The following is a 24,198-nucleotide window of genomic DNA, read 5'->3' on the forward strand; positions in this document are numbered from 1 at the left end:
CTGGGGCAGGGCTGGGGAGGCTGGTGACTGGCAAGAATAGGAACCCTCTGCTCAAAGAGGAGAGGACTTCTGAGCTGTGTCTGAGTGTCCTGGAGGCAGGAGGGAGCCCCAGACTGGGGCAGGGCTCTGGTCGGGTGACGGGGCTGGTCAGACTGGCCCCACCCACCTCCCTCTGGCAGCCCCACCCCCAGCTTCCGGCCTCTCCAAACATTGGATCCAGCAGTGGACACACCAGTCGGCCAGCTCCAAGCTCTCATGGACCCTGAAGGTAAAGAAGCCTCCCAGACCTCTCTCCTCTGTGTCCCTGAACCACCCTCTGCCCCTCTTCTGCCCATCCCTGCATCCCATCTCACCTCCGTCCTCAGCCTTCCCCCTCCAAGATGAGTCTCCGCTGGTCCCCAGCTACTCTCTTACCTACCCCTGTCTCCCTCCAGCCTCTCTGACCCCAAGCACTCTTTTCTGCCCTCCAAAGGCCTCTTCTCACTCTAGTTTCTCTCTCCACCACGGGTCCCAAGTTGAGCTCTGGGGAAGAAAGGGGCTTGAGCTCTGGGAAATTCAGGGATGGCCTGGAAGTGGCCACATCTTTGGGGGTGCTGAAGGTGCAGGGTAGTGGGAGGCTGGAGCAGTTCCGGACTTTGCCTCTCACTAACAACTCTGGAGGAGTGAGGCAAAGTCCTATCCCATGCACCGTGAGGGCGGGGGAGGGGGCCTGAGTCCTGTGAGTCCTGGGATTCGAACGCATGTGAGGAGTGATGCCCGGAGGAGGCTGGATGCAGGATGGTACAGGCTAGGCTTTGGAGTCAAAAAGCCTCTTGTTCGAATCCAAGCTCCACTAGGAATAGGCTGTGTGACCTTGAGCCAGTCACTTGAGGTCTCAGGGTCCCATTTCCTTGTATCAGCAAAATGATAATACTATTAATAGTTTCCTGCTCCTGAGGTTGGGGATGGGGGCAGGGAGTGACAGGAACATGGAGGGCTCCCTGCAGCTTCACAGTCCTCTCCCCAGCCTTCTCCTTCCCCAGCTCTGGCCTCCCTCCCCTGGGCCCTCTGGCTTGGCCGTGGAAGCAGCTCCTGGGGGGTCAAGACCAGTTCTCAGTTTAGAAATTATCTCAGAGGACTTACCTGATGGTACAGTGGATAGGAATCCACCTGCCAATGCAGGGAACACGGCGTCGATCCCTGATCTGGGAAGATCCCACATGCCTCGGGCTCCTAAACTCTGTGTGCCCGTAGCTATGAGCCTGCGTGCTGCAGCTACTGAAGCCTGTGGGCCTAGAGCCTGTGCTCCCAACAAGAGAAGCCGCCGCAGTGAGAAGCCTGTGCGCTGCAACCAAGAGTAGACCCCACTCACTGCAACTATAGAAAGCTGGTGTGCAGCAACAAAGACCCAGTGCAACCAAAATTAAGCAAATAAACAAATTATTATTTTTTTTTAAAGAAATGATCTCAGAGTGAGAGCTGGGGTTCAGGTCCCATCCCTGCCACCAGCTAGTTGTGTGACCTTGAACAAGATGCTTAGCCTCGCTGTGCCTCGATTTCCCCATTGGGTCAAGAGTAAACAGTGCCTACCCTCAGGTTGTGGCAAGGATTACATGAGATAATACACATCAGGCGCCTGGTACTGAGATCACTCAGTGCAGTTACACTGGTGATGATGTTGGTCCTTACAATCGTCTCTCCAGCTCCGAGACCACCCAGGTTCCAGTTCCATTCTGGGGATATGTGCTTGGATTGTCAACTCAAACTCCTCTGGTGCCACCAGCTCCATTTCTGTTCATGTCTCACCAGCTTCCCACTCAGACCGGAAACCTCAGGGTCACCTTTGACAGCTCCCTCTCCCTTGAACCCCAATATCCAGACAGTTGCTGTGTCCTATGGATTTACCTCCACGTCCTTCCCGTCCTGCCTCCCTCTGGGGGAGCCTTCCTCTGAGTGGCGGCCTTCACACATGTGATGACACTGATGTTTAACCAAGCCAGAAGGGTTGGTGCTGAGATCACTGACCGGAAGTTAAGCCAGGAGGGAGTAGTCAGATCAGTGGGGTGAGGCAAAGGCTGGGGACGCAGAGGAGAGGAGGGGCGAGGACAGAGTTGGGCCAAAAGCAGATGGCAGGCTGGGACTTCCCTGGTGGTCCAGGGGCCAAGACTGTGCTCCCAATGCAGGGGACCTTGGTTCGGTCCCTGGTCAGGGAACAAGATCCTGCATACTGCAACTAAAGATCCCACACCCTGCAGTGACCAAGACCCGGCACAGCCAAATTTTAAAAGAAGAAGAAGCAGATGGCAGGCTGGTGGCCCAAGTGTGAGCAGGGGGAGATTCCCAGGTCTTGGGGTGTGGAGTGCAGGAGGCAGTCCCTGTAAACAGATGCTCTCCCTTTACCCTTTATCTTGGTTCACTGCTTCCTTGCCTACGCTGTTGCAATAGTCTTGCAACTTATATCTTTCAGGGTTTCCCAGGTGGCTCAGACAGTAAAGAATCTGCCTGCAATGTGGGAGACCTGGGTTCAATCCCTGGGTTGGGAAGATCTCTGGAGGAGGGCGTGACAACCCTCTCCAGTATTCTTGCCTGGAGAATTCCATGGACAGAGGAATCTGGCGGGTTACAGTCCACGAGGTTGCAGAGTCAGACACAACTGAGAGATTAAGCACATTACATCTTTCAAGAACCCTAGGCGTGAGACTTCCCAGGTGGTCCAGTGGCTAAGACTCTAGGCTCCCAATGTAGGGGGCCTAGGTTTGATCCCTGGTCAGGGAACTAGATCCCACACGCCACAGCTAAATATCCCACATGCCAAAACTAAAAAGATCTCACTTGTCACAGTGAAGATCAAAGATCCCAGCAGGGGTGGGGTGGGGTGGGGTGGGGTGGAGGCGGGGCTGCAACTAAGACCTGGCACAGCATTTATTTAAATAAATAAATAAATATTTTTTTAAAATCTTAAAGGAAAAAAAAAAGAATCCTAGGTACAACTTGCACACGGAAACTTAAAAGTGCATTTTTCATCATGTGACTTCAGATCAAAAGTTTGATGGATCTGCCATTGCCTGTTAAGTGAGACCCTAACTGCTTCCTGTTATTCAGGGCCTGCTCAGTCTGGCCTCTTCCTCCCACTCAGCTCTCTCTCACCCTGTGCACCTTCGGCTCCATAAGCCTCAGGCCTTCCTCTGCCCATCTAGCCCCAGCCTATTCTCAGAGCCAGCCATCTCCTTAACAACAGGTCTCCTCTCCTTGTCTGAAGGTCTGTAGATCGTTTTACCACTTGTGTGATGGGCAATCCCCTCTGGCTCTGGTCATTTCGCCTCTCTAGGGAGAGAAGGGGAAAAGAAAACTTCTGGAAGCCGAGGTGCTAACCAGCCTCTGTCTCCATCTGGTGTTTGCCAAATGGATCAACAAATAAATAGATGGGAGAACAAAGCTGCCAGAGTCAGACACCTGGGTTCAACGACACCAGCTGGGTGGGCATTGGCTCAGGCCCTTAACGTGAGCCGCCCATTTCCTCCTCATTGTAACCCTGTACTTTTTTCATGAAACTGACTCTCAGGGAGGTTAGGAAATTGCCTAAGGTCACCCAGCCTGTAGGTGATGGAGCCGGGATTCAAATCAGGCATTTCCGACCAAGCCCGCCCCTGCCCCCCACGCAGGCTATTCTTACCGCCCCAGGGACAGAACGCTGGATCCCTGGATTGGCTTATAGAATTCTGTGGATAGTGATATGATAAATATATAATAATTTAAAAATAATTTAGCGAATTATGTGATAAGGTGGGATAAGTGAGGGGACTCTGGGTCAGCCTGCCTAGACTTATCCTGCCTTCACACACTTCGGAGCTGTGTGAACTTTGGGCAAATTACTTTCTTATTCAGTGCCTCAGTTTCCTTATCTGTAACAGGGGGATAATAATAGTACCTACCTTATGAGTGTTGTTGGGAGGATTAAATGTATTAATATGTAGAAAATGCTTGGAACAGGGCTAGGGAAGGACCATATGTGTTAGCTGTTATTCTTATTATACACGGTGTCACTTCAGATTCTATTATAGACAAGTGGTAGCAGGCATCAGAGTTTTAAGAAAAACCTATAAATGCAAAACCTTTAAAACTGACATCTATTTAAAATTTTTTTCCAGTCAGTTGGGGAAAACCATCATCACTTGCTTTTAGCTGGAACATTTTTTCAGCCTCATATAAGTCACTGTTGTTCCAAGTACAAGCCACATGGTTACACATGGTTACACCCGGTCACATATCAAATTAAGAACAAAAACTTGTGGTATTTGTCTTACGTGCATTTGTAGAACCTGCCTTTGTGCCGGTTCATCAAAAGCATGATCAAGTACTTATTACATGAGAGGAAGAAAGATGCAGGGATGCGAGCTCTGATTCTAGCCCATTCCCTCTTGGTACCAAGCCACTGGCCAGTTAGGGCAACATAGAAAAATGAGTTAATAGGGATTCTCTGGTGGTCCAGAGGTTAAGAATCCACCTTGGAATGCATGGAATGCTGGTTTGATCCCTGGTCGGGGAAACTAAGATTCCACATCGGTTGGAGCAGCTAAGCCCGTTCGCCACAACTACTGAGCCAAGCATTCCAGAGCCTGTGCACCCATAGAGAGGTTTGTGTCCTAGAACAGAAGGTGGCAAGTGCTGCCATAATTAAGACCCAGCGCAATTAAGACCTGATGCAGCCAAATAAAAGAGTGAGGAAAGTTTAAAAAAAAAAATCAGTCAACAATCCAGAATCCAGATGAGAACAGCAAAAGTGCCAGTGGTGGGAGGAGGGAGGAGGAATCTTCAAATATTCTGCCAGAGTCTTCAGTTTATCTGCATCTTTTTACATTATTTGTATAGAGAGAAATGCAGGAAATTTCCCCAGATGCTTTGTGTGTGTGCATGCTCAGTTCAGTCCTGCCCGACTCTTAGCGACCCCATGGACTGGAGCCTACCATGCTCCTCCATCCCTGAGATTTCCCAGGCAAGAATACTCAAGTGGGTTGCCATTTCCTCCTCCAGGAGATCTTTCTGACTTAGGGATCGAACCCTCATCTCTTGCGTCCAGCAAGAGGCAGGTGGATTCTTTACATCTAGTGCCACCTGGGAAGCCCTACCCCCTACCCCCCATCTCCGCCCAGATGCTTCAGATTCCCTCAAAAACAGAGATGCCAGTTTTTTTGAATCCTCTCCCCCTGCAGTGGAAGCACAGAGTCTTAACACTGTACTATCAGGGGAGTCCCAGAGATGCCAATATTAAAAAAAAAATTCTTGAATAACCAATGAAGAAAGTATTGCCTTGAGAGATCAAGGTGATACCTCACATGGTCACACTATAATCTCTGAAGTCCAGGTGTCTTGAGAAACTATTTACATAGAACAACAGCTAGGATAAAAAGGGGACAGACAGGGCTTACAGCTGTTTCCTCAGTGCTGCAACTTCTGCTCAGGCAGCTGCAAAAACAGCCTACTTCTCTTGTGCAGTTCCTTTCAGCTTCAGCAGCTAATTAGGAGAGCCTTATTTTCAAAGCTCCCCACAGGAATTTCTGTTGTTCGAAATGCACAAGAGAGTTGGGGCTTAACGAAATCCAGATGTATTTATTTGTTTTTCAGGAACATTCTGCATTTACAATGGCTGATCTTGCCTAAGAGAGCCAGACAGGAAGCCCTGCTGGAGGAGGCAGTGTGGTTCTAAAGCTAAAACTACCTTCTTTGGACAGGGAAGACCAGGGTCCACGCTGGTCATTTTCTTTTCTTTTCTTCTAAATTTTTTGTTTTGTTTTGCTGGAAGGCATGGCCTACGGGATCTTAGTTCCCCAACCAGGGACTGAAACCAGGCCCTTTGCAGTGAAAGCACAGAGTCCTAACCAGTGGGCCACCAGGGAAGTCCCATTCTCTAGCTCTGTTCTTTAGGTAATTTCCCTTTGCATTTCTGAACCTAGATTCTCTGTCTTAGTGACCTCTATCATGAAGAAGGGCAGTAAGTAGAATTTGACTTTGTGTATATATATATATATGTAGGCTTCCCAGGTAGCTCAGCTGGTTAAAGAATCTGCCTGCAATGCAGGAGACCTCAGTTTGATTCCTGAGTCAGGAAGTTCCCCTGGAGAAACGATAGGCTACCCACTCCAGTATTCTTGGGCTTCCCTGGAAGCTCAGTCTATAAAGAATCCACCTGCAATGCGGGAGACCTGGGTTCGATCCCTGGGTTGGGAAGATCCCCTGGAGAAGGGCATAGCAACCCACTCCAGTATTCTTGCCTGGAGAATCCCCACGGACAGAAGAACCTGGCAGGCTACAGTTCATGTGGTTGCAAAGATAGTGACTAAGCACAGCACACCACACACATATATTGCAAGTGCCAGGCATGTGGTACTCACCAAGGTATAATAGTCACACAGGTTCTCGTCCTATGGTTCAGAAGCTCTCAATTCTGAGTTAGAATTAAGCTACCACATTCCAGACCAGTTACATTAGAATCTCTGGGGGTGGGGCCAAAACATTATATACATTTGGCACAGCTCTCTGGATAATTCCATTGTGTAGCCAAGGTTGAGAATCACTGCTCTATTCATCCTCCCAAAAAATTTCCTTGACCTTATCCTAAGCGAAGGTCCTCTCTCTCCTTTCCATTGTTATCTATTTGTTTTACTTTTTCATTATAGAGAAATTTCAAATGTACACAAGGTAGATAGAAAAGTATGATGAATTCTCACATACCCATCATCCAGCTTCAACAACCACCAACTTTTGGCCAATCTAGTCCCATCCATACTCCCCCACCCTTTTGGTGATGCCGCTCCACATGTAGGCTCTTAGTTCCTTGACCAGGGATTGAACCTGTTCCCCTTGCAGGGAAAGGATGGAGTCTTAACCACTGGACTGCCAGGGAAGTCCCCATACCCTTTAATTTCTAACTTCCAAGACCATCTTAAAGGAAACCCAGCTCTCAAATATTTCCATACATAAATATCTCAGTACTTTGTTATTTTTAAATTGTTTTTTAAATATACATTTTTGGATCACAACCATAACCCGATTCAAAAAAATATTTCCTTAATGTTACCAAATACCCAGTCAGTGTTCAGATTTTCAACTGTTTTGTAAATGTTCTAATTTGATTTCAATTTGTTTGTTTGAAGTAGGATCCAAATAAGATCCATTGTGACAGGTTAGTATGTGGTTTGGAGAAGGCAATGGCACCTCACTCCAGTACTCTTGCCTGGAAAATCCCATGGATGGAGGAGCATGGTAGGCTCCAGTCTATTGGGTTGCTAAGAGTCGGGCACGACTGAGCGACTTCACTTTCACTTTTCACTTTCATGCATTGGAGAAGGAAATGGCAACCCACTCCAGTATTCTTGCCTGGAGAATCCCAGGGACAGAGGAGCCTAGTGGGCTGCCCTCTATGGGGTCGCACAGAGTTGGACACAACTGAGGCAACTTAGCAGCAGCAGCAGCAGTATGTGGTTTAGATTCTTTTAATCTTTGGTTTTCCTTGCAATGTATGGGTGGCGCTAGTGGTAAAGAACACTCTGGCCAATGCAGGAGACTGTAAGAGACTCAGGTTGGATCCTGGGTTTGGGAAAATCCTCTGGGGGAGGGTATGGTAACCCACTCCAGTATTCTTGCCTAGAGAATCCCATGGACACAGGAGCCTGGTGAGCTATAGTCCCATAGGGCTCCAAAGAGACAGACACAACTGAATTGGGCTATCTTTCCTATGGTCTGAATTTGGCTGGCTGTATCCCAGTGGTATGGTTTAAAACATTGTTCTGTCTTCTGGTTTTCTTGTGAATTGGTGGTTGCATTAGAAGTGTGATCTGACTCTGGTTCAGCTATTTTGGCAAGAATATTCCACAGGTTGAGGGGTGTTCTTTCTGGAGTGCCCAGTATCTGGTTGACTTTCCTCTTGATGTTGGCTTTTGATCCAATCCCTGGATCCACTGGGTTACTAGGGTTGCAAAATGATTCCTGCCTTTTGGCAGAGTATTGGTTCTTGTTTTTATTTAAGTAGACAACAATTCAAAGCTTTTTGGTACATTGACCAAGTGATGCCACCATCACCAGACCATTTCCATCGCCCCAGTAAGATCCCATGTTGTTTAATTTTCGGCCCCAGACAATCACTCATCTGATGTCTTGTCTCTCTCCATTCACCTTTGCTGGGTGTTTTATATAAACCAAGGTATACAACAGGTGGGTTTGTGTGAGCACAGGTTCTTAACCTTTCTGTGCATCTGAATCCCACAGGGAGCATTTCCAAAACTTGGGTTCATGGGAACCGCCCTGGAAAGATTTTGATTCGATTGATCTGGGATGGACCTGAGCAGCAGAGTCCAGAAAGCTCCCAGGGGATTCCGACGTGCAGCCCAGGGGGAGGGCCCTCCTTTCCCAACTTCCGTACCCCACCCCTCACTTCCCGTGACCACGTGGCTTCTGCCTCAGAAACAATCTTCCATTTGCCCCAACCCCGCCCCGGCTCTTCCATTGGTTTCTGCCCAGTTCAGGGCTTCCTCACTTTCTGTCTGGCCAGTTGCCCCAGCCTCCTTTTGCCTCCCAACCCGTCTCCAGTTAATGGCTGAAGTGACCTTTCTAGAACTCAGTCATAATCATACCATTCCCTCCTTTAAAATTCTATGATGGCTCCCAGGATTTGTCCAAAGTTCTCCGCTAATTGGTTTAGCCCCTTTTTCACTCTGGCCTCAAGCTCGAGACATTTCTCCCATGAGTCCTCCACAGCCCTCCCTCACCTCCTTTATCTTCTTGCTTCTGAACCTTGAGCACTTGCTCTTTTAGTGCGAAGTGTCTTGCCCTCCCTCCTCCCCACCTCCTCACCGCTGCCTGGCAAACATGACTCATCCTTTAAGTGATGAGCTTAAATGACCTTCATGTCATGTCATGAGCTTCATGACCACTGAAGCTCCCCGCTTCCTCAGGGACATTTAGTCATTTCTTCCTTTTCGCTCTTGGTAAATGCTTCATTCATCCCATCAGCTAACACACCTACTGTGTGCCAGTGTCCCTGCTGTTGTTCAGTCACTCAGTCATGTCTGACTCTGCAACCCCATGGACTACAGCATGCCAGGCTTCCTTGTCCTTCAGCATCTCCCGGAGCTTGCTCAATTTCATGTCCACTGAGTCTGTGATGCCATCCAACAGTCTCATCCTCTGTCGCCCTCTTCTCCCACCTTCAATCTTTCCCAGCATCAGAGTCTTTTCCAGTGAATCAGCTCTTCACATCCTGTGGCCAAAGTATTGAAGCTTCAGCATCAGTGCTTCCAGTGAATATGCAGGGTGGAATTTCCTTTGTGTTCTTGAGGGTGTTAGAAATATAAACTACCTGAATTTTCATAACAAGTCTATGGGGTTATCAGTGTTATTCCCATTACAGTTGGGACACAGAAGGTCCCCTGAAAGGTAGAGCCACCTGCCCAGGATTACTTAGTTAAATGTAATAGAAGCAGTATTGGAACCCATACTGACTGGTCCTGGAGTCTGGGCTCTGATTCCTTCCACTGTGCCACCTCTCTGCTCAGATAAGTATCATTAAACACTTAGTTTCAAACTAAACAATATAAGGGGACTTCCCTGGCGGTCCAGTGGTTAAGACTAGGCGCTGCCAATGGGGTGTAAGTTTGATTCCCAGTGGGGGAATTAAGGTCCCACATGCCTTTCGCATGACCAAAAGATAAAAATAATGTGAAACTGGACTTACCTGGCGGTCCAGTGGTTAAGAATCTGCCTGCCAATGCAGGAGACATGACGAGTTTGATCTCTGGTCTGGGAAGATTCCGCATTCCTTGGGGGCAATTAAGTCCTCGGGCCAACAACTATTGAAGCCCACCGCCCTGGAGCTCATACTCCACACCGAGGGAAGCCACTGCAATGAGAAGCCTCTGAGGCACAACTAGAGAAAAGCCTTTGCAGCAACGAAAACCCAGTGCAGCCAAAAATAAATAAATAAAATTTAAAAATAATATGAAATTGTCAATATACAAGCCGCACACTTGTTTGGGTCAGCGTGCCAGGCACTTGGGCTATAGCAGAAAATTCAGTGGACCTCTTGGCCCCAGGGAGAAAACACCAGCAGAAGATGACATTGATGGATGAACAAGGAGCTGGGTGAGCACGTGACCCGGCTTAGGCGGTCTATGAGAGCCCCCTGCCAAGGAAGTGATGTCTAAGGGAAGATCTGAAGAGGACTGAGAAGTGAAGGGGGAGTCTGGGGCGAGGGTGAAGAAAGGGACTTCAGGAGGCAGTAACAACCTCAGAATAGCATAGGCGAAGGCCTGAAAGGTAAGAGAAAGAGCTGCCCATTCTGCTACCCAGCAGTTAGTACCTGGCACGGAGCAAGTACTCAGCAAGGATTTGTCCAAAGAATAAATGAAAAATGGAAAGAAGTCAAGAGAGCTTGCACGAATACAATGAAAGTGAGGCTTTAAGCAGGAGAGCGATCCACTTAAATTTCCATTTTTACGGTTTGATTTTTAAAGTCAGGTTTAACGAGGTATAACCAGAGTAAAATTCACCCTTTCCTGTGTCAACTTCTGTGAGTCATGACAAATGCATCAGTACTGTAGCCACCATCACAGACAAAATCTAGGCTAGTTCAATCACATCCCCAAACTGGGTGCTGCTCCCTTTATGGGCAGCCCCTTCCCCACCGTCAGGCAACCCCTGTTCTGTTCTCTGTTGCGTCATTTTGCTTTTTCAAGAACATGGTTACATAGATGGACTCAAATAACATGTCACATTTTTTTTTTTTTTGGCTGTGCTGGGTTTTTGTCACAGCATTCAGGGTCCCCTGCATTGGAAGGCAAATTCTTAACCACTGGGCCACCAGGGAAGTCCCAGCGTGTCGTTTTTTGAATCTGGCTTCTTTACTTAGAATACTGCATTTGAGATGTGTGTGGTGGGTGTATCAGTAGTTCATCTCTTTTTTCATTGCCAAGTCGAATTCCATTGTATACATGCATCACAGTTTGTTTATCTGATACTCACCAGTCCAAAAATTCAAATTCACTTTATAAAGTAAACATCATGGCACCTGGGTCTGAATGGAGTGTGGGCCTTTGCATCCACCTCTGCTCTTTGTTCACTGGCCTTTTGCCTGGCTGGATCGTGAATGGTGGAGGCAGGACTATGTCTTTTTCATTGACTTTGTTCCCAGCACCTGGCCAGGCCACAGCTGGTTCTGAGGAGGGAATGGGAAGCCACTTGGGTCGTTGCAGAGAAGAACGTGGGGAAGGAAGGTCAGGCGCAAGCACGATCTGTGGCTGGGGTGGGGAGGGGCAGGTGCTTAGTTTTGGGAAAGAAATGCTGAAAAAGAAGGGCCTTGGGCTTCCCAGATGGCTGGGTGGTAAAGAATCCACCTGCCAAGGCAGGAGATGGCAACCCACTCCAGTATTCTTGCCTGGAAAATTCCATGGACAGAGGAATCTGGCAGGCTACAGTCCTTGGGGTCACAAAGAGTCAGACACAACAGAGCGACTGAGCAGGTATGCACCTTCTGAGAGTAGAGCAAGCCAGACCGTCTGGCCTTAAACTTCAACTTGGAGCAGGACTTCCTGGTGGTCCAGTGGTTAAGATTCCATGCTCCCAGTGCAGGGGTATGGATTCAATTCCTGTGGGGGTGGGGGTGGGGGCAGACTAAGATCCCCACATGTGGCGTGGCCAAAAAACAAAATCTTCAACTTGGAGTGAAAGTAGGGGAAACAAAACTAAACAACCCCCTTTAGAGGCTATCGAATTGTCACCTCTGCCCGCTTCAAGCGAAGTCCATCTACGACGCCCTCCACGAGGCTGTAGTTCTTCTCTTGACCAACAGATGGCAGTGTTGCACCATTCTGTGGTCACCCCTCTCATTTCAACAGACACAGGGGCCCAGCAGTAAGGACCTCAGAGAGCACTTTGTCCTTAACGCTTAAAGGGCTCGCCCACACTCCTGAAGCTCTGTCTCGAAAAGCAAAGGCTCAAACACAATCTCCCCATGTTCTTTCCTCCTTACACAATTCCATCTCTAGAGACAAGGCACATTTTGGAAGGCAAAGGTGAAGCGCAGATGCCCGTGACCCTGAGGCCCGGCTGGCCTCACCCTGCTGTCAGTTTGCTTTGTGACCTCAGTTGGCTTGCCTTTCCTTTCTGTCCTCAGTCCCCACGTCTATAAAAAGCTGAACTTCCAGCTTTAAAATCCTTGGTGCTATGGAGAAGACAGGGGTCGGAAAGACATACAGCTCATGTTCTCCTGGGAGCTTCAGCTAATAAATAACCCATCCTTCTATGCAAGGCAGATGGAAAAGCCGCAGAATGACATTTTAGGTGGCTGCATGTCTCTTATAGTTGACAATAGCTGTTGATCCAGCACTGGGTTTACCAGATACAATACAGGGCACTCAGTTGAATCTCAGATAACTGACAGATAATTTTTAAGAGTAAGCATGTTCTAAATATTGCCTAGAATATATTTATACTAAAAAAAAACTTTGATGTTTGTCAGAAATTTAAATTTAACTAGGGGACTTCCTGGTGGTTCAGTGGTTAAGAATCCGCCTGCCAATGCAGGGGACACAGGTTCGATCCCTGGTCCTGGAAGATCTCACATGAGCCCTAGCACCCTGGAGTCCATGATCTGCAACAAAAGAAACCACCACAGTGGTGCCTGCACACTGTAACTCGAGAGTAGCTCCTTGTTGCATAGAGAAAGATTGCACACAGCAATGAAGACCCCGTGCAGCCAAAAATAAATACATACATAAATTTAACTAGGTGTCATTCAGTCAATCTGGCAACCTTGTTCAGCTTACAAGGCCTACCCAATGCCTCAGCCCCTCTCCCAGGACCCCCAGATCTTCACCCTGACTGGCTAGTGCCCAATCCAGCCAGCTGTTAAATATTTTGACCATCACCCGACTATCAGAAAGGCAGCCAACATGTAATGCCGTTCTCTCTCTTTCCCTCCCAGGCCTGGCGCATCTGCTGCCTCCTGCCACTCTGGCCGCCCTGGCAGACAGCTGGCTCCAAGAGGACTGCCCAGGCCTCAACTACGTGGCCTTGGTCTCGGGGACAGCCCCCTCGCAGGCGGTGCTGTGGGCCAAGTCCCCAGGGGTGCTGGCAGGGAGGCCCTTCTTTGATGCCATCTTTGCCCAAGTCAACTGCCAGGTCTCCTGGTTTCTCCCTGAGGGATCAAAGCTGGTGCCTGTGGCCAAGGTGGCCGAGGTCCGGGGCCCTGCCCACTGCCTGCTGCTGGGGGAGCGGGTGGCCCTTAACACGCTGGCCCGCTGTAGCGGAGTTGCCAGCATGGCTGCCGCTGCGGTAGAGACCGCCAGGGGGACCGGCTGGGCTGGACATGTGGCAGGCACGAGGAAGACTACACCAGGCTTCCGGCTGGTGGAGAAATACGGGCTCCTAGTGGGCGGGGCTGCCGCCCACCGCTACGACCTTGGCGGGCTGGTGATGGTGAAGGACAACCATGTCATGGCAGCTGGTGGTGTGGAAAAGGTGTCTATCTGTCCAGCTGAGCCCCTACCCTGGCCCTGCTCCAACCCCAGCCCCCCTCCCAGTTCTTCCCCGCTACCAGGGACCCCCAGCCACTCCTTGGTGAAACAGTGATGGCCTGGCGGGGGACGGGGATGTGAGACTCCTTGACCCCTCAGAGGTTCCATTTGTGAAGGGAGGGGTTGGACTTGCTTCTTCTCCAGCCTTCTTCAGCTGGTTGGTATGATCCTCAAGGGCAAAGGACGAACTATTGGGAAGCCAGTGTTGATGACTCTACCACCTTGGGCAGTTCACTCGAATTCCCTGGACCTGTTTCCTTTATGTGAAACTGTGCTTGAAGACCTCTTTGAGTCTTAATATTCTGAGTCGATTGAACTCAGGTCCAAATGCCAAAGTGTGCTGAATCTGGCCTTTTTTGCCTCACAAAAATGGTAATTTCATGTGGTTTCACCTAATGTGTGTGTGCTAATGTGCAAGAAGCCATTTCCATGCCCCGTTTCCTCATGAACCCCAAGTGTTAGTCACTCAGTCATGTTCGACTCTTTGCCACCCCATGGACTGTAGCCCACCAGGCTTCCCTGTCCGTGGGATTCTCAAGGCAAGAATATGGGAGTGGGTTGCCATGAACCCCAAGCTCATTATCTATCTGGAGCCTTTTGCGTGGCAGTCCCAGCTCACTTGCCCTGGGGAGCCAGGTGCCACCCGGTCTCACTGTCACCCCTCTGGCCTGCCAGGCGGTGCGGGCGGCGCGGCGGGCGGCTGACTTCGCCCTGAAGGTGGAGGTGGAGTGCAGCAGCCTGCAGGAGGCTGTGGAGGCAGCCGAAGCAGGAGCGGACCTCGTCTTGCTGGACAACTTCAGGCCTGAGGTGAGGCCGGGGTGGTTTTCTGGGGAGGGGCCGAGTTGGGGCTCTCACCTCTCCCCCGTTCGTGTCCCGCAGGAGCTGCACCCCACGGCCGCCACACTGAAGGCCCAGTTCCCCAGTGTGAGTGTGGAGGCCAGCGGGGGCGTCAGGCTGGACAACCTCCCGCAGTTCTGTGGGCCCCACATCGATGTCATCTCTTTGGGGATGCTGACGCAGGCGGCCCCGGCCCTCGATTTCTCCCTCAAGCTGTTTGCTGAAGGGGCCACTCCAGTGCCCCATGCCCGCCGGTCCTAAAGCCGAGGAGGCTACCCAGGCAGCGGGATAAGGTGGTTTCATGGGACCCTCGAGGTTTCTTTAAGTCCAGCGGCCAACAGGACACTTTGGCGTTAGACTGTGCTGAGGCCGTCTCTGCCACGCACTGCCTGGGGGACCGCGAAGGACTGACTTCTCTGCTCACTTCAGTTTCCTAATCTGTAAAATGGGTCTACTCAACCTCATGGACTTCTTGGGGGTCATAATTAGCACAGAGTAAATGCTCAGTAAATGTTAGAAATTGCCATCATTCACCTGTTCTAAGATGCACTTTTTTTTCCTCCACACACGGGAGTTGCCTTTAACTAACAGCGTCTAATGGGCCCTGTCAGACAGACATGGGTTGTCACACAGCCCTTGTGGTCTATGCATGTGGCTTGTAGGTACAACATGATTACGATCTATGTGGAAATTAGTCCAAAACAACTCTTCCAACAAGCATAAAATGGAAATTGTAAGCACTAAGAAAGGAATGGTTTGACAGTTTTCTTTTTGACTAAGTGTGTGTGTTTTGGGGCTTCCCAGGTGGTGGAGTCATAAAAAAATCTGCCTGCTGATGCAGGAGATGCAAGAGACATGGGTTTGATCGCTGGGTTGGGAAGATCCCCTGGAGGAGGAAATGGCAACCCACTCCAGTATTCTTACCTGGAAAATCTCGTGGACAGAGGAGCTTGGTGAGCTACAGTTCATGGGGTCACAGAGCCGGACATGACAGAGCACGCGACGCAACGTGATGTGTGTTTTACAATCAGTGGTGTCTTATATTTGAGGATATGTGGACCCAGTCTGATATCCAGTGGTTGATGCCCACGTTGTACTGCTGACTAAGTATTTCACGTTGCACCTCTGGCTACTATTAGCATCTCTTTGGTTGGAGGTGAGAACCTGTTCATTCCTCACTTTTGGGGTCCCAACAGACTCCACCACCCATCCTTCTCCAGATGAAACCCCCATGGGTGCTGAAGGCCTTTTAGGATATCATTAGTTGGGAGAGGTACGCAGCTGCTGAGCCTCTGAGAGGACCAGAGCCAAGGTCAGTTAGGGAGTAAGGAAGGGATGGGTGGGGGCCCGGGTTCAGACATCAAACTTCATTCTGTACTAGGTCAGGAATCAGAGGTCTAAGCAGAGGGTCTAAATACAGCCCCCCAAGCACACACGCATGCAACGCACCCCTGAGGCCTTGCCCATTTGTGTGGCCACTCCTACCCTCACCTCGAACCTCTCTCTGACCCTTCTGGGTGGCTCTGGGAGGAACGAGAGCATGAAGGGCCCCAAGGGTGAAGGTGGTCCCCAGGGTGCTTCCTTCTGGAAGGGCTTCAGTCTGCAGTCGCCTCTCCCCTCGCAGAATCTACTCTCTTCTCCACCCTTTGCCAGGAGGAGAGGAAAAACAGGTCTCACCCACAGAGGCTCCTTCTTCAGGGGGAGGCTGGGGGTCCCAGTCTGTCTTGAGGGATCTATTCTACCCCACTGCCCCCTTTTCAACCCTGGAGACCAGCGATAGGAAAGAAGCAGATCAAGAAAACATCAAGCTCACCCCAGATGGGAAAGCTCCAGACAGGCCAATACCTTCATCTTTCAAGCATCAGATGTGTGCTGAGCGCCTGCCATGGCCAGGCTCTGAGCACACGGTGGAGATTCACTAGCAAAGATACCGGGCAGAAGTGGCCACTGCCTTGGCTGATGTCCTGAACTGGAGGGACTATTCTCACAGGACACGGACCAGAGATGCCGCCTGGGCTACACCTATGCTGCGATACACACTTCCACCCTAGGGCCCTCCTGTCCTGCCTCCAGGGAAACAAGGACACTCTCCGCTAGGCAGCCTTCCCTGCTCCAGGGATCTTAGATCTTCGAGGACCAGCTCTTCCAACCTGCAGGGAGATAACAACCCTCATGGAACTGGGTGTCAGGACAGAAATGGGGACCCAAGATGAGCAGGGAACTGAAAGGCAAAAGCCTCGGACTCAAGAGGGAGTCAGAGTCTAGTAGAGGCAGAAGGGAGACGTGTACTAGGAGCCTCAAACTCAGATGCCTCTAGGATCCAAGCACATGAGGCAAATGGGGGAGGCTGGAAGAAGACGCAGGGGAGCGAACTGTGGCCAACTGGAGAATGTGGGCGGCACCCACAGCATCCCAATTAAAATAGAAAAAAGCAAGCTGCCAGGCTGAATCTCAAGCTGACCCTTGAACGAAAAAATGAGCCAGTTCTCCCAGCCTGATCCTAAATGCAGGCACTGGGAGGGGATTCCCCCACCTGCCTAGAAGAAAAGGGAGCCTGGGAAGGCAAAAGCAACTCATGCTCTCCTTGCAAGGGTGGATTTCCAGGCAGAGGAGATTGTGTAGGCAAAGGGTCAGAAGTGGGAAATGGCTTGGATTGTTTGGTTAAGATTTGAAGCTGGGATCAGGAGAGGCGAGATGACTAGGAGCTGGGCAGCATCCAGACCACAAAATGGTAGGTCAGAGGACTTGGACTCTGTCCCGAGAACAATCAGATTGAAGCTGGAAAATGAGGTAAGCATATTTGCAGGAAGATCTATTTGAGGGGGCCAGAGTGGCTGTAGCCAGGCCAAGGGAAGGCTGATACCGCTACTCATAGGGCTTGAATGTGGGTCATGGCAGGTGGTTAGCAAGAAGGGAGGGCAGGTAGGAGAAACAGCATCTGCAAAGGCTCAGAGGGCAGATGGAGCCTGATGGGTTCAGGGCCAAAGGAAGAACTGGGTGTGGCCATGAGGGTGAGGAGACAGGGGTGAATGGCCAAAGTCTCACATTTCACCTGGTATCTATCTGGTATCTTCCTTCTTCCCTGACCAGCCTGAAACTAGGCTCAGATGACTTCCACAGGCTGCCCCCCATCCAGCATAAAGCCCAAGCCCATTAAAGCAAACATGCCCATCAAATCAGGTGCAAATCAAGGCAGCATATACTGCATCATCACTGCCAGCTGCAGGGGGAGAGGAGAACGCACATTTATTTAACTGGGGGCCCTTGCTCAGCATGTGTAGGTCTCGTTCTCAGTTCATGCTTATGGTAGTGGGGATGTTAGTATCTCCAATTTGCTCAGGAAACTGAGGCTTTATGAAGTTAAGAATACTGCTCAGGGTCAATAAAGTAGAGGAGCAGATTCAAAAACAAGAATTTGTTGAAAGCCTACTATGTGCCAGGCACTGTCCTAGACGCTGGATATACAACAATGAGCAAACGGTGAAAAAGCCCTGGTCTCATGGAGTTTATACTCTAGTAGGGGGCTCTGTGTGTGGGCGGGGCGGGGTAGGGAAGAGAAACAATGGAGTGGCGAGGGGAGAATAGACAATGAAAAAAATACCTAAGAATACCGCCAAATCCCCTTATGGCCACCAGAGGGCACTGCAGTCACAGCACCGTCACAGCACCGTCCATTCTGCTCTGATTCCATCTTCCTTTCAGATTTCAAAGATACTAGGCTAAGAGACTGTGAATAATGTGCAGCATCTGCCCAAGAAGGAAGGGTGTAGAGGGGTGTGCACCAGGCGTGTCTTCCACCCACTTTTCCAGCTTAATCCCCTCATCAGTTCCCCCTCCAACTGCTTAAGGTATCAGTGACTTCAAGACCCTGCGTACTCCAGAGACCACCAAGACTCATTCAACTCACCAAACTTTCCATACTCTACACCTCCCCCACCCCATTCTGCTAACATTTACTCACCTGCCCAGGCCCCTTCCATCCACCCACCCCCCTTCCATGCATCCATTTCCCTTCCCACCCCTCCACCCAACCCAACTACTGGAACACTAAGTGTAAAGGGTCAGGGAAAACAAGAGATCAAACTAGGTTGGCAGAGCCAGTGAACTCACTGGGCATGAGCTTTTTAGTGAGTCAAGGCCAGAGAAAGCTGAAAGCATTTAAAAACGGCAAGACATTATTAGCAAACCAAACTGTATCTGAAAACAATTCAACTTCGGATCTTTAAAAAATCCCACTGTGCTATTATGTGGTGTGGACATGTATATTAATTTATTGCTAGCCCTTCAAGACAATGCAGTAGGTAAAACTCCATAAATGTTTCAACATCTCCGTACATCGTTCCAATCACTTCCTGAGGAATAGAACATTTTGGCAGTTATTCAGTAACTGCTTTTAAAAGCTGCTTTCTGAGGCCCTAAGTAACTCAGCTTGTAAAACCAAACTACAAAGATCTGAAGAGAATCTGACCGTGAGGCTCTGAATAATATCTCCATTGATCTCTGTGCACAGTAGATTTACTCCAGGTAACATGGGCTTTATTTCAGGTAGGTAGTGCTTTTTGGATCCCTGGATCTAGTACAGCGCACTCAGGGAATGATCAGAGGCAGAGATCCTTTAATGTACCTCTAGTTTGGTGGGTCACTGGGTAACCTATTTCTTCTTCCAGCTCTTGAGCTAAAATTTTCAAAAGACTTTAGCACTAACAAAGATCTATCTCATAAGTCACTTGCTTCTTAATATTTGGCTGATTATTAACCAAAGAGAAGATTCTTTTCGAATACATCAGTATATAAAGAACAATGCTGAAACTTCCCTGGTGGTCCAGTGGTTAAGAATCCGCCTGCCAATGCAGGGGACACGGGTTTGATCCCTTGTCCGGGAAGATTCCACATGCTGTGGGACAATTAAGCCCGTACTCCACAACCACTGAGCCTGTGCTCTAGAACCCATGCTCTGCAACAAGAGAAACCACTGGAATGAGAAACCTGCACACGGCAATTAGAGAAAGCCCTTGCAGTAACTAAGACCCATCGTAGCCAAAAATAAATAAGGAAAGAACAATGTTGATTCCTTAAAGGCTGGATATACAACAATGAGCAAACGGTGAAAAAGCCCTGGTCTCATGGAGTTTATACTCTAGTGGGGGGCTCTGTTTATTCTCTGAACTGAACTGAACTGTAATCTCACCAAGAACCACAAATATCTATTTTATTTTTTGCATGATTTGCTTTGTTTTCTCGGAATATTAGGACCCAGAAGGAGAATTCATTGAGCTTTGGCAGCTTTTTAGGTAAAGGATTGTACTAAAGTTATTTTTGTATTATTGGTATAGTAATTATCCAAATGGATGGAAGATTTCAAGGGCGAGACCAAGTCTTGCATTTTTAAATTCCAATCTAATTCCAAAGGATGATAGGCCCATTGGGGGAAAGGTAGAAGATGCAAAAGAACTGTGTTTGTGGCCTATCTGAGGCAACAGTTCTGTGATGCTCTGGATACAATAATTAAAATAGAACCAAAAAAATCCATAATCCTTTCTGACAGTTCATTTATCTTCTCCTGTCTTTTTCACTTATTACTGCTTTCGAGATGTGGTGAATTTCACCTTGCTGAGTGCCAGATAGTTTTGTAATCTGTAATTATACAGATGAATCTGTATAATTCTTCTGTTGTTTATTCAGTCACTAAGTCATGTCCGACTCTTTGCGATTCCATGAACTGCAATAAACCAGGCTTCCCTGGCCTTTACTACCTCCTTGAATTTGCTCAAACTCATGTCCATTGAGTGATGCCATCTAACCATTTCATCCTCTGTCACCCGCTTCTCCTCTTGCCCTCAGTCTTTCCTAGCATAAGGGTCTTTTCTAATGAGTTGGCTCTTCGCATCAGGTGGCCAAAGTATTGGAGCTTCAGCCTCAGCATCAGTCTTTCCAATGAGTATTTAGAGTTGATTTCCTTTATGATTTGACTGGTTTGATCTCCTTGCAGATCAAGGGACTCTCAAGAGTCTTCTCCAGCACCACAGTTCGAAAGCATCAGTTCTTTGGCACTCAGCCTTCTTTATGGTCTATGGTCTCACATTCCTACATGACTATTGGAAAAACCATAGCTTTGAACTATACAGACCTTTGTCAGAAAAGTGATGTCTCTGCTTTTAAAATGCTGTCTAGGTTTGTCACAGCTTTACTTTCAAGGAGAAATCGTCTTTTAATTTCGTGGCTGCGGTCACTGTCCGTAGTGATTTTGGAGCCCAAGAAAATATTGTCATTGTTTCCATTGTTTCCCCATCTATTTGCCATGAAGTGATGGGACTGGATGCCATGATCTTCATTTTTTGAATGTTGAGTTTTAAGCCAGCATTTTCACTCTCCTCTTTCACCTTCATCAAGAGGCTCTTTAGTTCCTCTTTGCTTTCTGCCATTAAAGTGGTGTCATCTGCATATCTGAGGTCATTGATATTTCTCCAGATAATCTTGATTCCAGTTTGTGAATCATCCAGCCCGGCATTTCGCATGATGTACTTTGCATATAAGTTAAATAAACAAGGTGACCATGTACAGGCTTGACATACTCCTTTCCCAATTTTGAACCAGTTCATTGTTTCATGTCTGGCTTTGTTTCTTCTTGTCCTGCATACAGGTTTCTCGGGAGGCAGGTAAGGTGATCTGGTATTCCCATCTCTTTAAGAATTTTCCACAGTTTGTTGTGACACAGTCAAAGGCTTTAACATAGTCAATGAAGCAAAAGTAGATGATTTTTAGAATTCCTTTGCTTTTTCTAAGATCCAGCCAGATCTTAGTTGTGGCACACAGAACCTCCCATTTTTGTTGTACTGTGTGGGATCTAGCTCCCCAACCAGGGACTGAACTCGGGCCCTCTGCATTGGGAGCACAGAGTCTTAGCCACTGGACCACCAGGGAAGGCCCTAGGTAAATATTAAATGAATTGATCCTTCATCTCTTAACATTTCTTACATGTTTTCCATTTATTTTCCTCTACATCCTGAGAGATGTTTAAAAACCTTTTCCATCCATACATTCTTTTGATTAATTTTTTCATTTGTGCAATCAAATTTGCAATTTCCAAATTATAATTTATAATTTTCAATTACAAGAGACATTGTGTCGCACTGTCTTCCTAGAAGCGTCTGCTGGTTTCATGGTGTATTATCTTATTTGTTTCTGAAACCATTTACATCAGATTGGGACTTGAAGCCAGCAAAAACCCAGTTTGGGACTTAAATCCACAATTTTTTAATTAGAATCACTCACCCGATGTCTGGGACTTACTGAGGGTCAGGTTCTTTGTGTCTCAGTGCAGAAGGAATTTAGCGAGAGGCAAAGTGATAGCAAAGAAGTAGATTTATTAATATAAAACGGTTTTAAGAAATGCAAGTGGGCAAGTGAGGAAGCTCTGCCCCTAGGATTGAGTGGGAGACAATTTATAATGAAAAAAAAGGGGAGGGGAGAAGACCGCCTTCTTCAGGTAGCCGGAGATACCGATGTAAGGCATACGTCATTAGGTCCCTGTTTTTATTAGGCAGGAAAGTGTCTGACCCTATGAAGTCAAACTAGGATTATCTTGTTAGTAGAAGAATGGTGACATTTCTTCCAATTAGTGGCCTGGGGCATATCTTGCGGGTTTGTTTATGGTTTTATAATTAAGCAAGCTTGCGTCATTGAATAATGTTCCAATAGCTTTTTTGCTGCTGCTGCTAAGTCGCTTCAGTGTGTCCGACTCTGGGCAACCCCGTAGACGGCAGCCCACTGGGCTCCTCTGTCTGAGATTCTCCAGGCAAGAATACTGGACTGGGTTGCCATTTCCTTCCCCCAGTAGCTTTCTTGAGCTATCATTAACTTACAATGCCCTCCCAAACTTGCCTAGGTTTCCTCCTCTATCTATAGTCCCTACTGGGACTTCTACAACTACTTGTTTAACTATCCAATTCTATCCCTATCATTTCCTCCAGGGTTGGTTGTTTTATCTCTTCATCTTAATCCTTTCTTGGTGCCCCTGAAAATCAGTAAGAGGAGGCACGCATGGTTCTACCTGGCGGCTGAGCGGGTCTAGTTCCCCAGTGGGCCTTTCCCTGACAGTCTGCAAGCTCTGTGTGCAGGTGCGTTAACTGATTAAAATGTGTCACTTAGACCTGAGAGGTTGGTTCCCCTCCCCACCCCACCCCAGGTGACATTTGGCAATGCCTGCAGACATCTCCTCACTAGAGATGCTGCAAAATATTCCACAGTGTACAGGAACATGAAACGTTATCTGACCCAGGGACTTCCCTGGTGGTCCAATGGCTAAGACTCCTCGCTCCCAGTGCAGTGGACTCGCCTTCAATCCCTGGTCCGGCAACTAGATCCCCCATGACATGTGGTGTGGCCAAAAAAACAGTTAGGGAATCAAAATATCTAAGATGCTCACAGGAGACTGATTACATATGCAGGTCTTGGTTTTGGGGAAAGCAGTTTCTGGAGAATGCTGGAAGTGTATAGAAGCCTGCAGCAGGTTGCAGAGTGATGGGGAGAGGAGCAAATGTAGCCTGCTAGGACAGATGGGTCCTTCCATAAGTTTAGCTATGAAGGTTTGACCTTGATTATAAAGGAAATCGTCTGTTTTTGGTGATATTGTGAATGGTATTAATCTGACAAGCACATGCCTGCTATGAAACATCTAGAAATGCTGCATAAAATCAAGCAAACATCCTTTACAAAGCACAGCTGAGTTTCAAGAAACTAAGGGGAACCCCCGGAGCCACACACAAAGAGGAAATCGAAAACCAGAGCTGGGGGAACTCATGGACAGTTGCAGATATTGGCAAAAAGAAGGAGTTTGGGGTTTACCTCCACCTATATTTTGGAGAAGATTTACCTGGGGCACTGAAAACTGAGACCCTAATATTCAGCTCAGTCCCTTAAAGGGTGACACTCTCAGTGAAAATGCAGACTAGAAAAAAAAAAAGCAAAACACCCTTCTATCAGCCCAGGGAACACAAAAGAAACTGGTGGGTCACACCCTGAGAACTGGTGGCAATGGAAAGGCTCCCCGAGAGTTCATAAGCAAAGGTATGCCTACATTTAAATCTGGGGTTCAAATTTATACGATTTGTATAGTCTCGGAAGCCCAAATAAAAATGAACAAATAATGTGGCCCAGGCTTGGTGATTCCCCTGAAGCATCCTTGGCTGGAGCAAACAGAGAAGCTCTCTAAAGAAGCACCCTGGAGCTGGTCACATGGGATTTCCACGGATAAGGCCCTGCTGAAGCTGAGTTCATAGCCCCAACTTAGAAAACATAAGAGGAAGCCAGCTGTTATGAATGAGAGTGAGCAGACACTCTAGAACTTGACTCAAGACTACAGAGTTGTTAGGTAAAGGACCACTCAGGAAGTACACTTTATTTTTATGGTTTTGTTTATTTGTTTTTAATTGTTGGCCACATAGCATGTGGGATCTTAGTTCCCTGACTAGGAATCAAACCTGCATCCCTTGCACTAGAAGCACAGAGTCTTAACCACTGGACCACCAGGGAAGTCCTGAAGAAGTACATTTTAAATGCTGAAAGGTGTAAAGGAAGGACTCAACATGAGAAAGTAACAAGACAGTGTTAAAAATGAAGAGAGGTTCAAAATAAAGAGGAGAAAGGAGGACTTCCCTGGTGGTCCAGTGGTTAAGACTTCAGGTTTCCAAGGCAGGGTACGTGAGTTTTATCCCTAGTCGGGGAACAAGGATCCCATGTGCCATGGAGCGCAGCCAAAAAAAAAAAGGAAAAAGAGAAAGAGTAAAATGAATGCATCTATTAATCCATCTATCTATAC

The 24,198-nt window shown here is 48.1% G+C and overlaps 1 protein-coding gene across 1 annotated transcript; it reads left to right on the forward strand.

Moving 5' to 3' along the window:
* The first annotated feature begins 160 nt into the window (after positions 1 to 160).
* QPRT (quinolinate phosphoribosyltransferase) lies at positions 161 to 14,914 on the forward strand. The gene is made up of 4 exons (XM_027527183.1): positions 161 to 268; positions 12,953 to 13,488; positions 14,220 to 14,351; positions 14,424 to 14,914. Exons 1-4 carry the CDS (start codon positions 256 to 258, stop codon positions 14,640 to 14,642), a joined length of 900 nt encoding a protein of 299 aa, XP_027382984.1. The 5' UTR covers positions 161 to 255; the 3' UTR covers positions 14,643 to 14,914.
* The last annotated feature ends 9,284 nt before the right edge of the window (positions 14,915 to 24,198 follow it).

Source organism: Bos indicus x Bos taurus, chromosome 25 (genome assembly GCF_003369695.1).
Source record: "Bos indicus x Bos taurus breed Angus x Brahman F1 hybrid chromosome 25, Bos_hybrid_MaternalHap_v2.0, whole genome shotgun sequence".
In the NCBI taxonomy this organism is placed as follows: domain Eukaryota; kingdom Metazoa; phylum Chordata; class Mammalia; order Artiodactyla; family Bovidae; genus Bos; species Bos indicus x Bos taurus.

Coding starts and splice junctions, on each gene's coding strand:
- QPRT (XM_027527183.1), top strand. Junction 13,489..14,219: donor CAGCTGGTGGTGTGGAAAAG/GTGTCTATCTGT, acceptor CTGGCCTGCCAG/GCGGTGCGGGCGGCGCGGCG. Junction 14,352..14,423: donor TGGACAACTTCAGGCCTGAG/GTGAGGCCGGGG, acceptor CGTGTCCCGCAG/GAGCTGCACCCCACGGCCGC.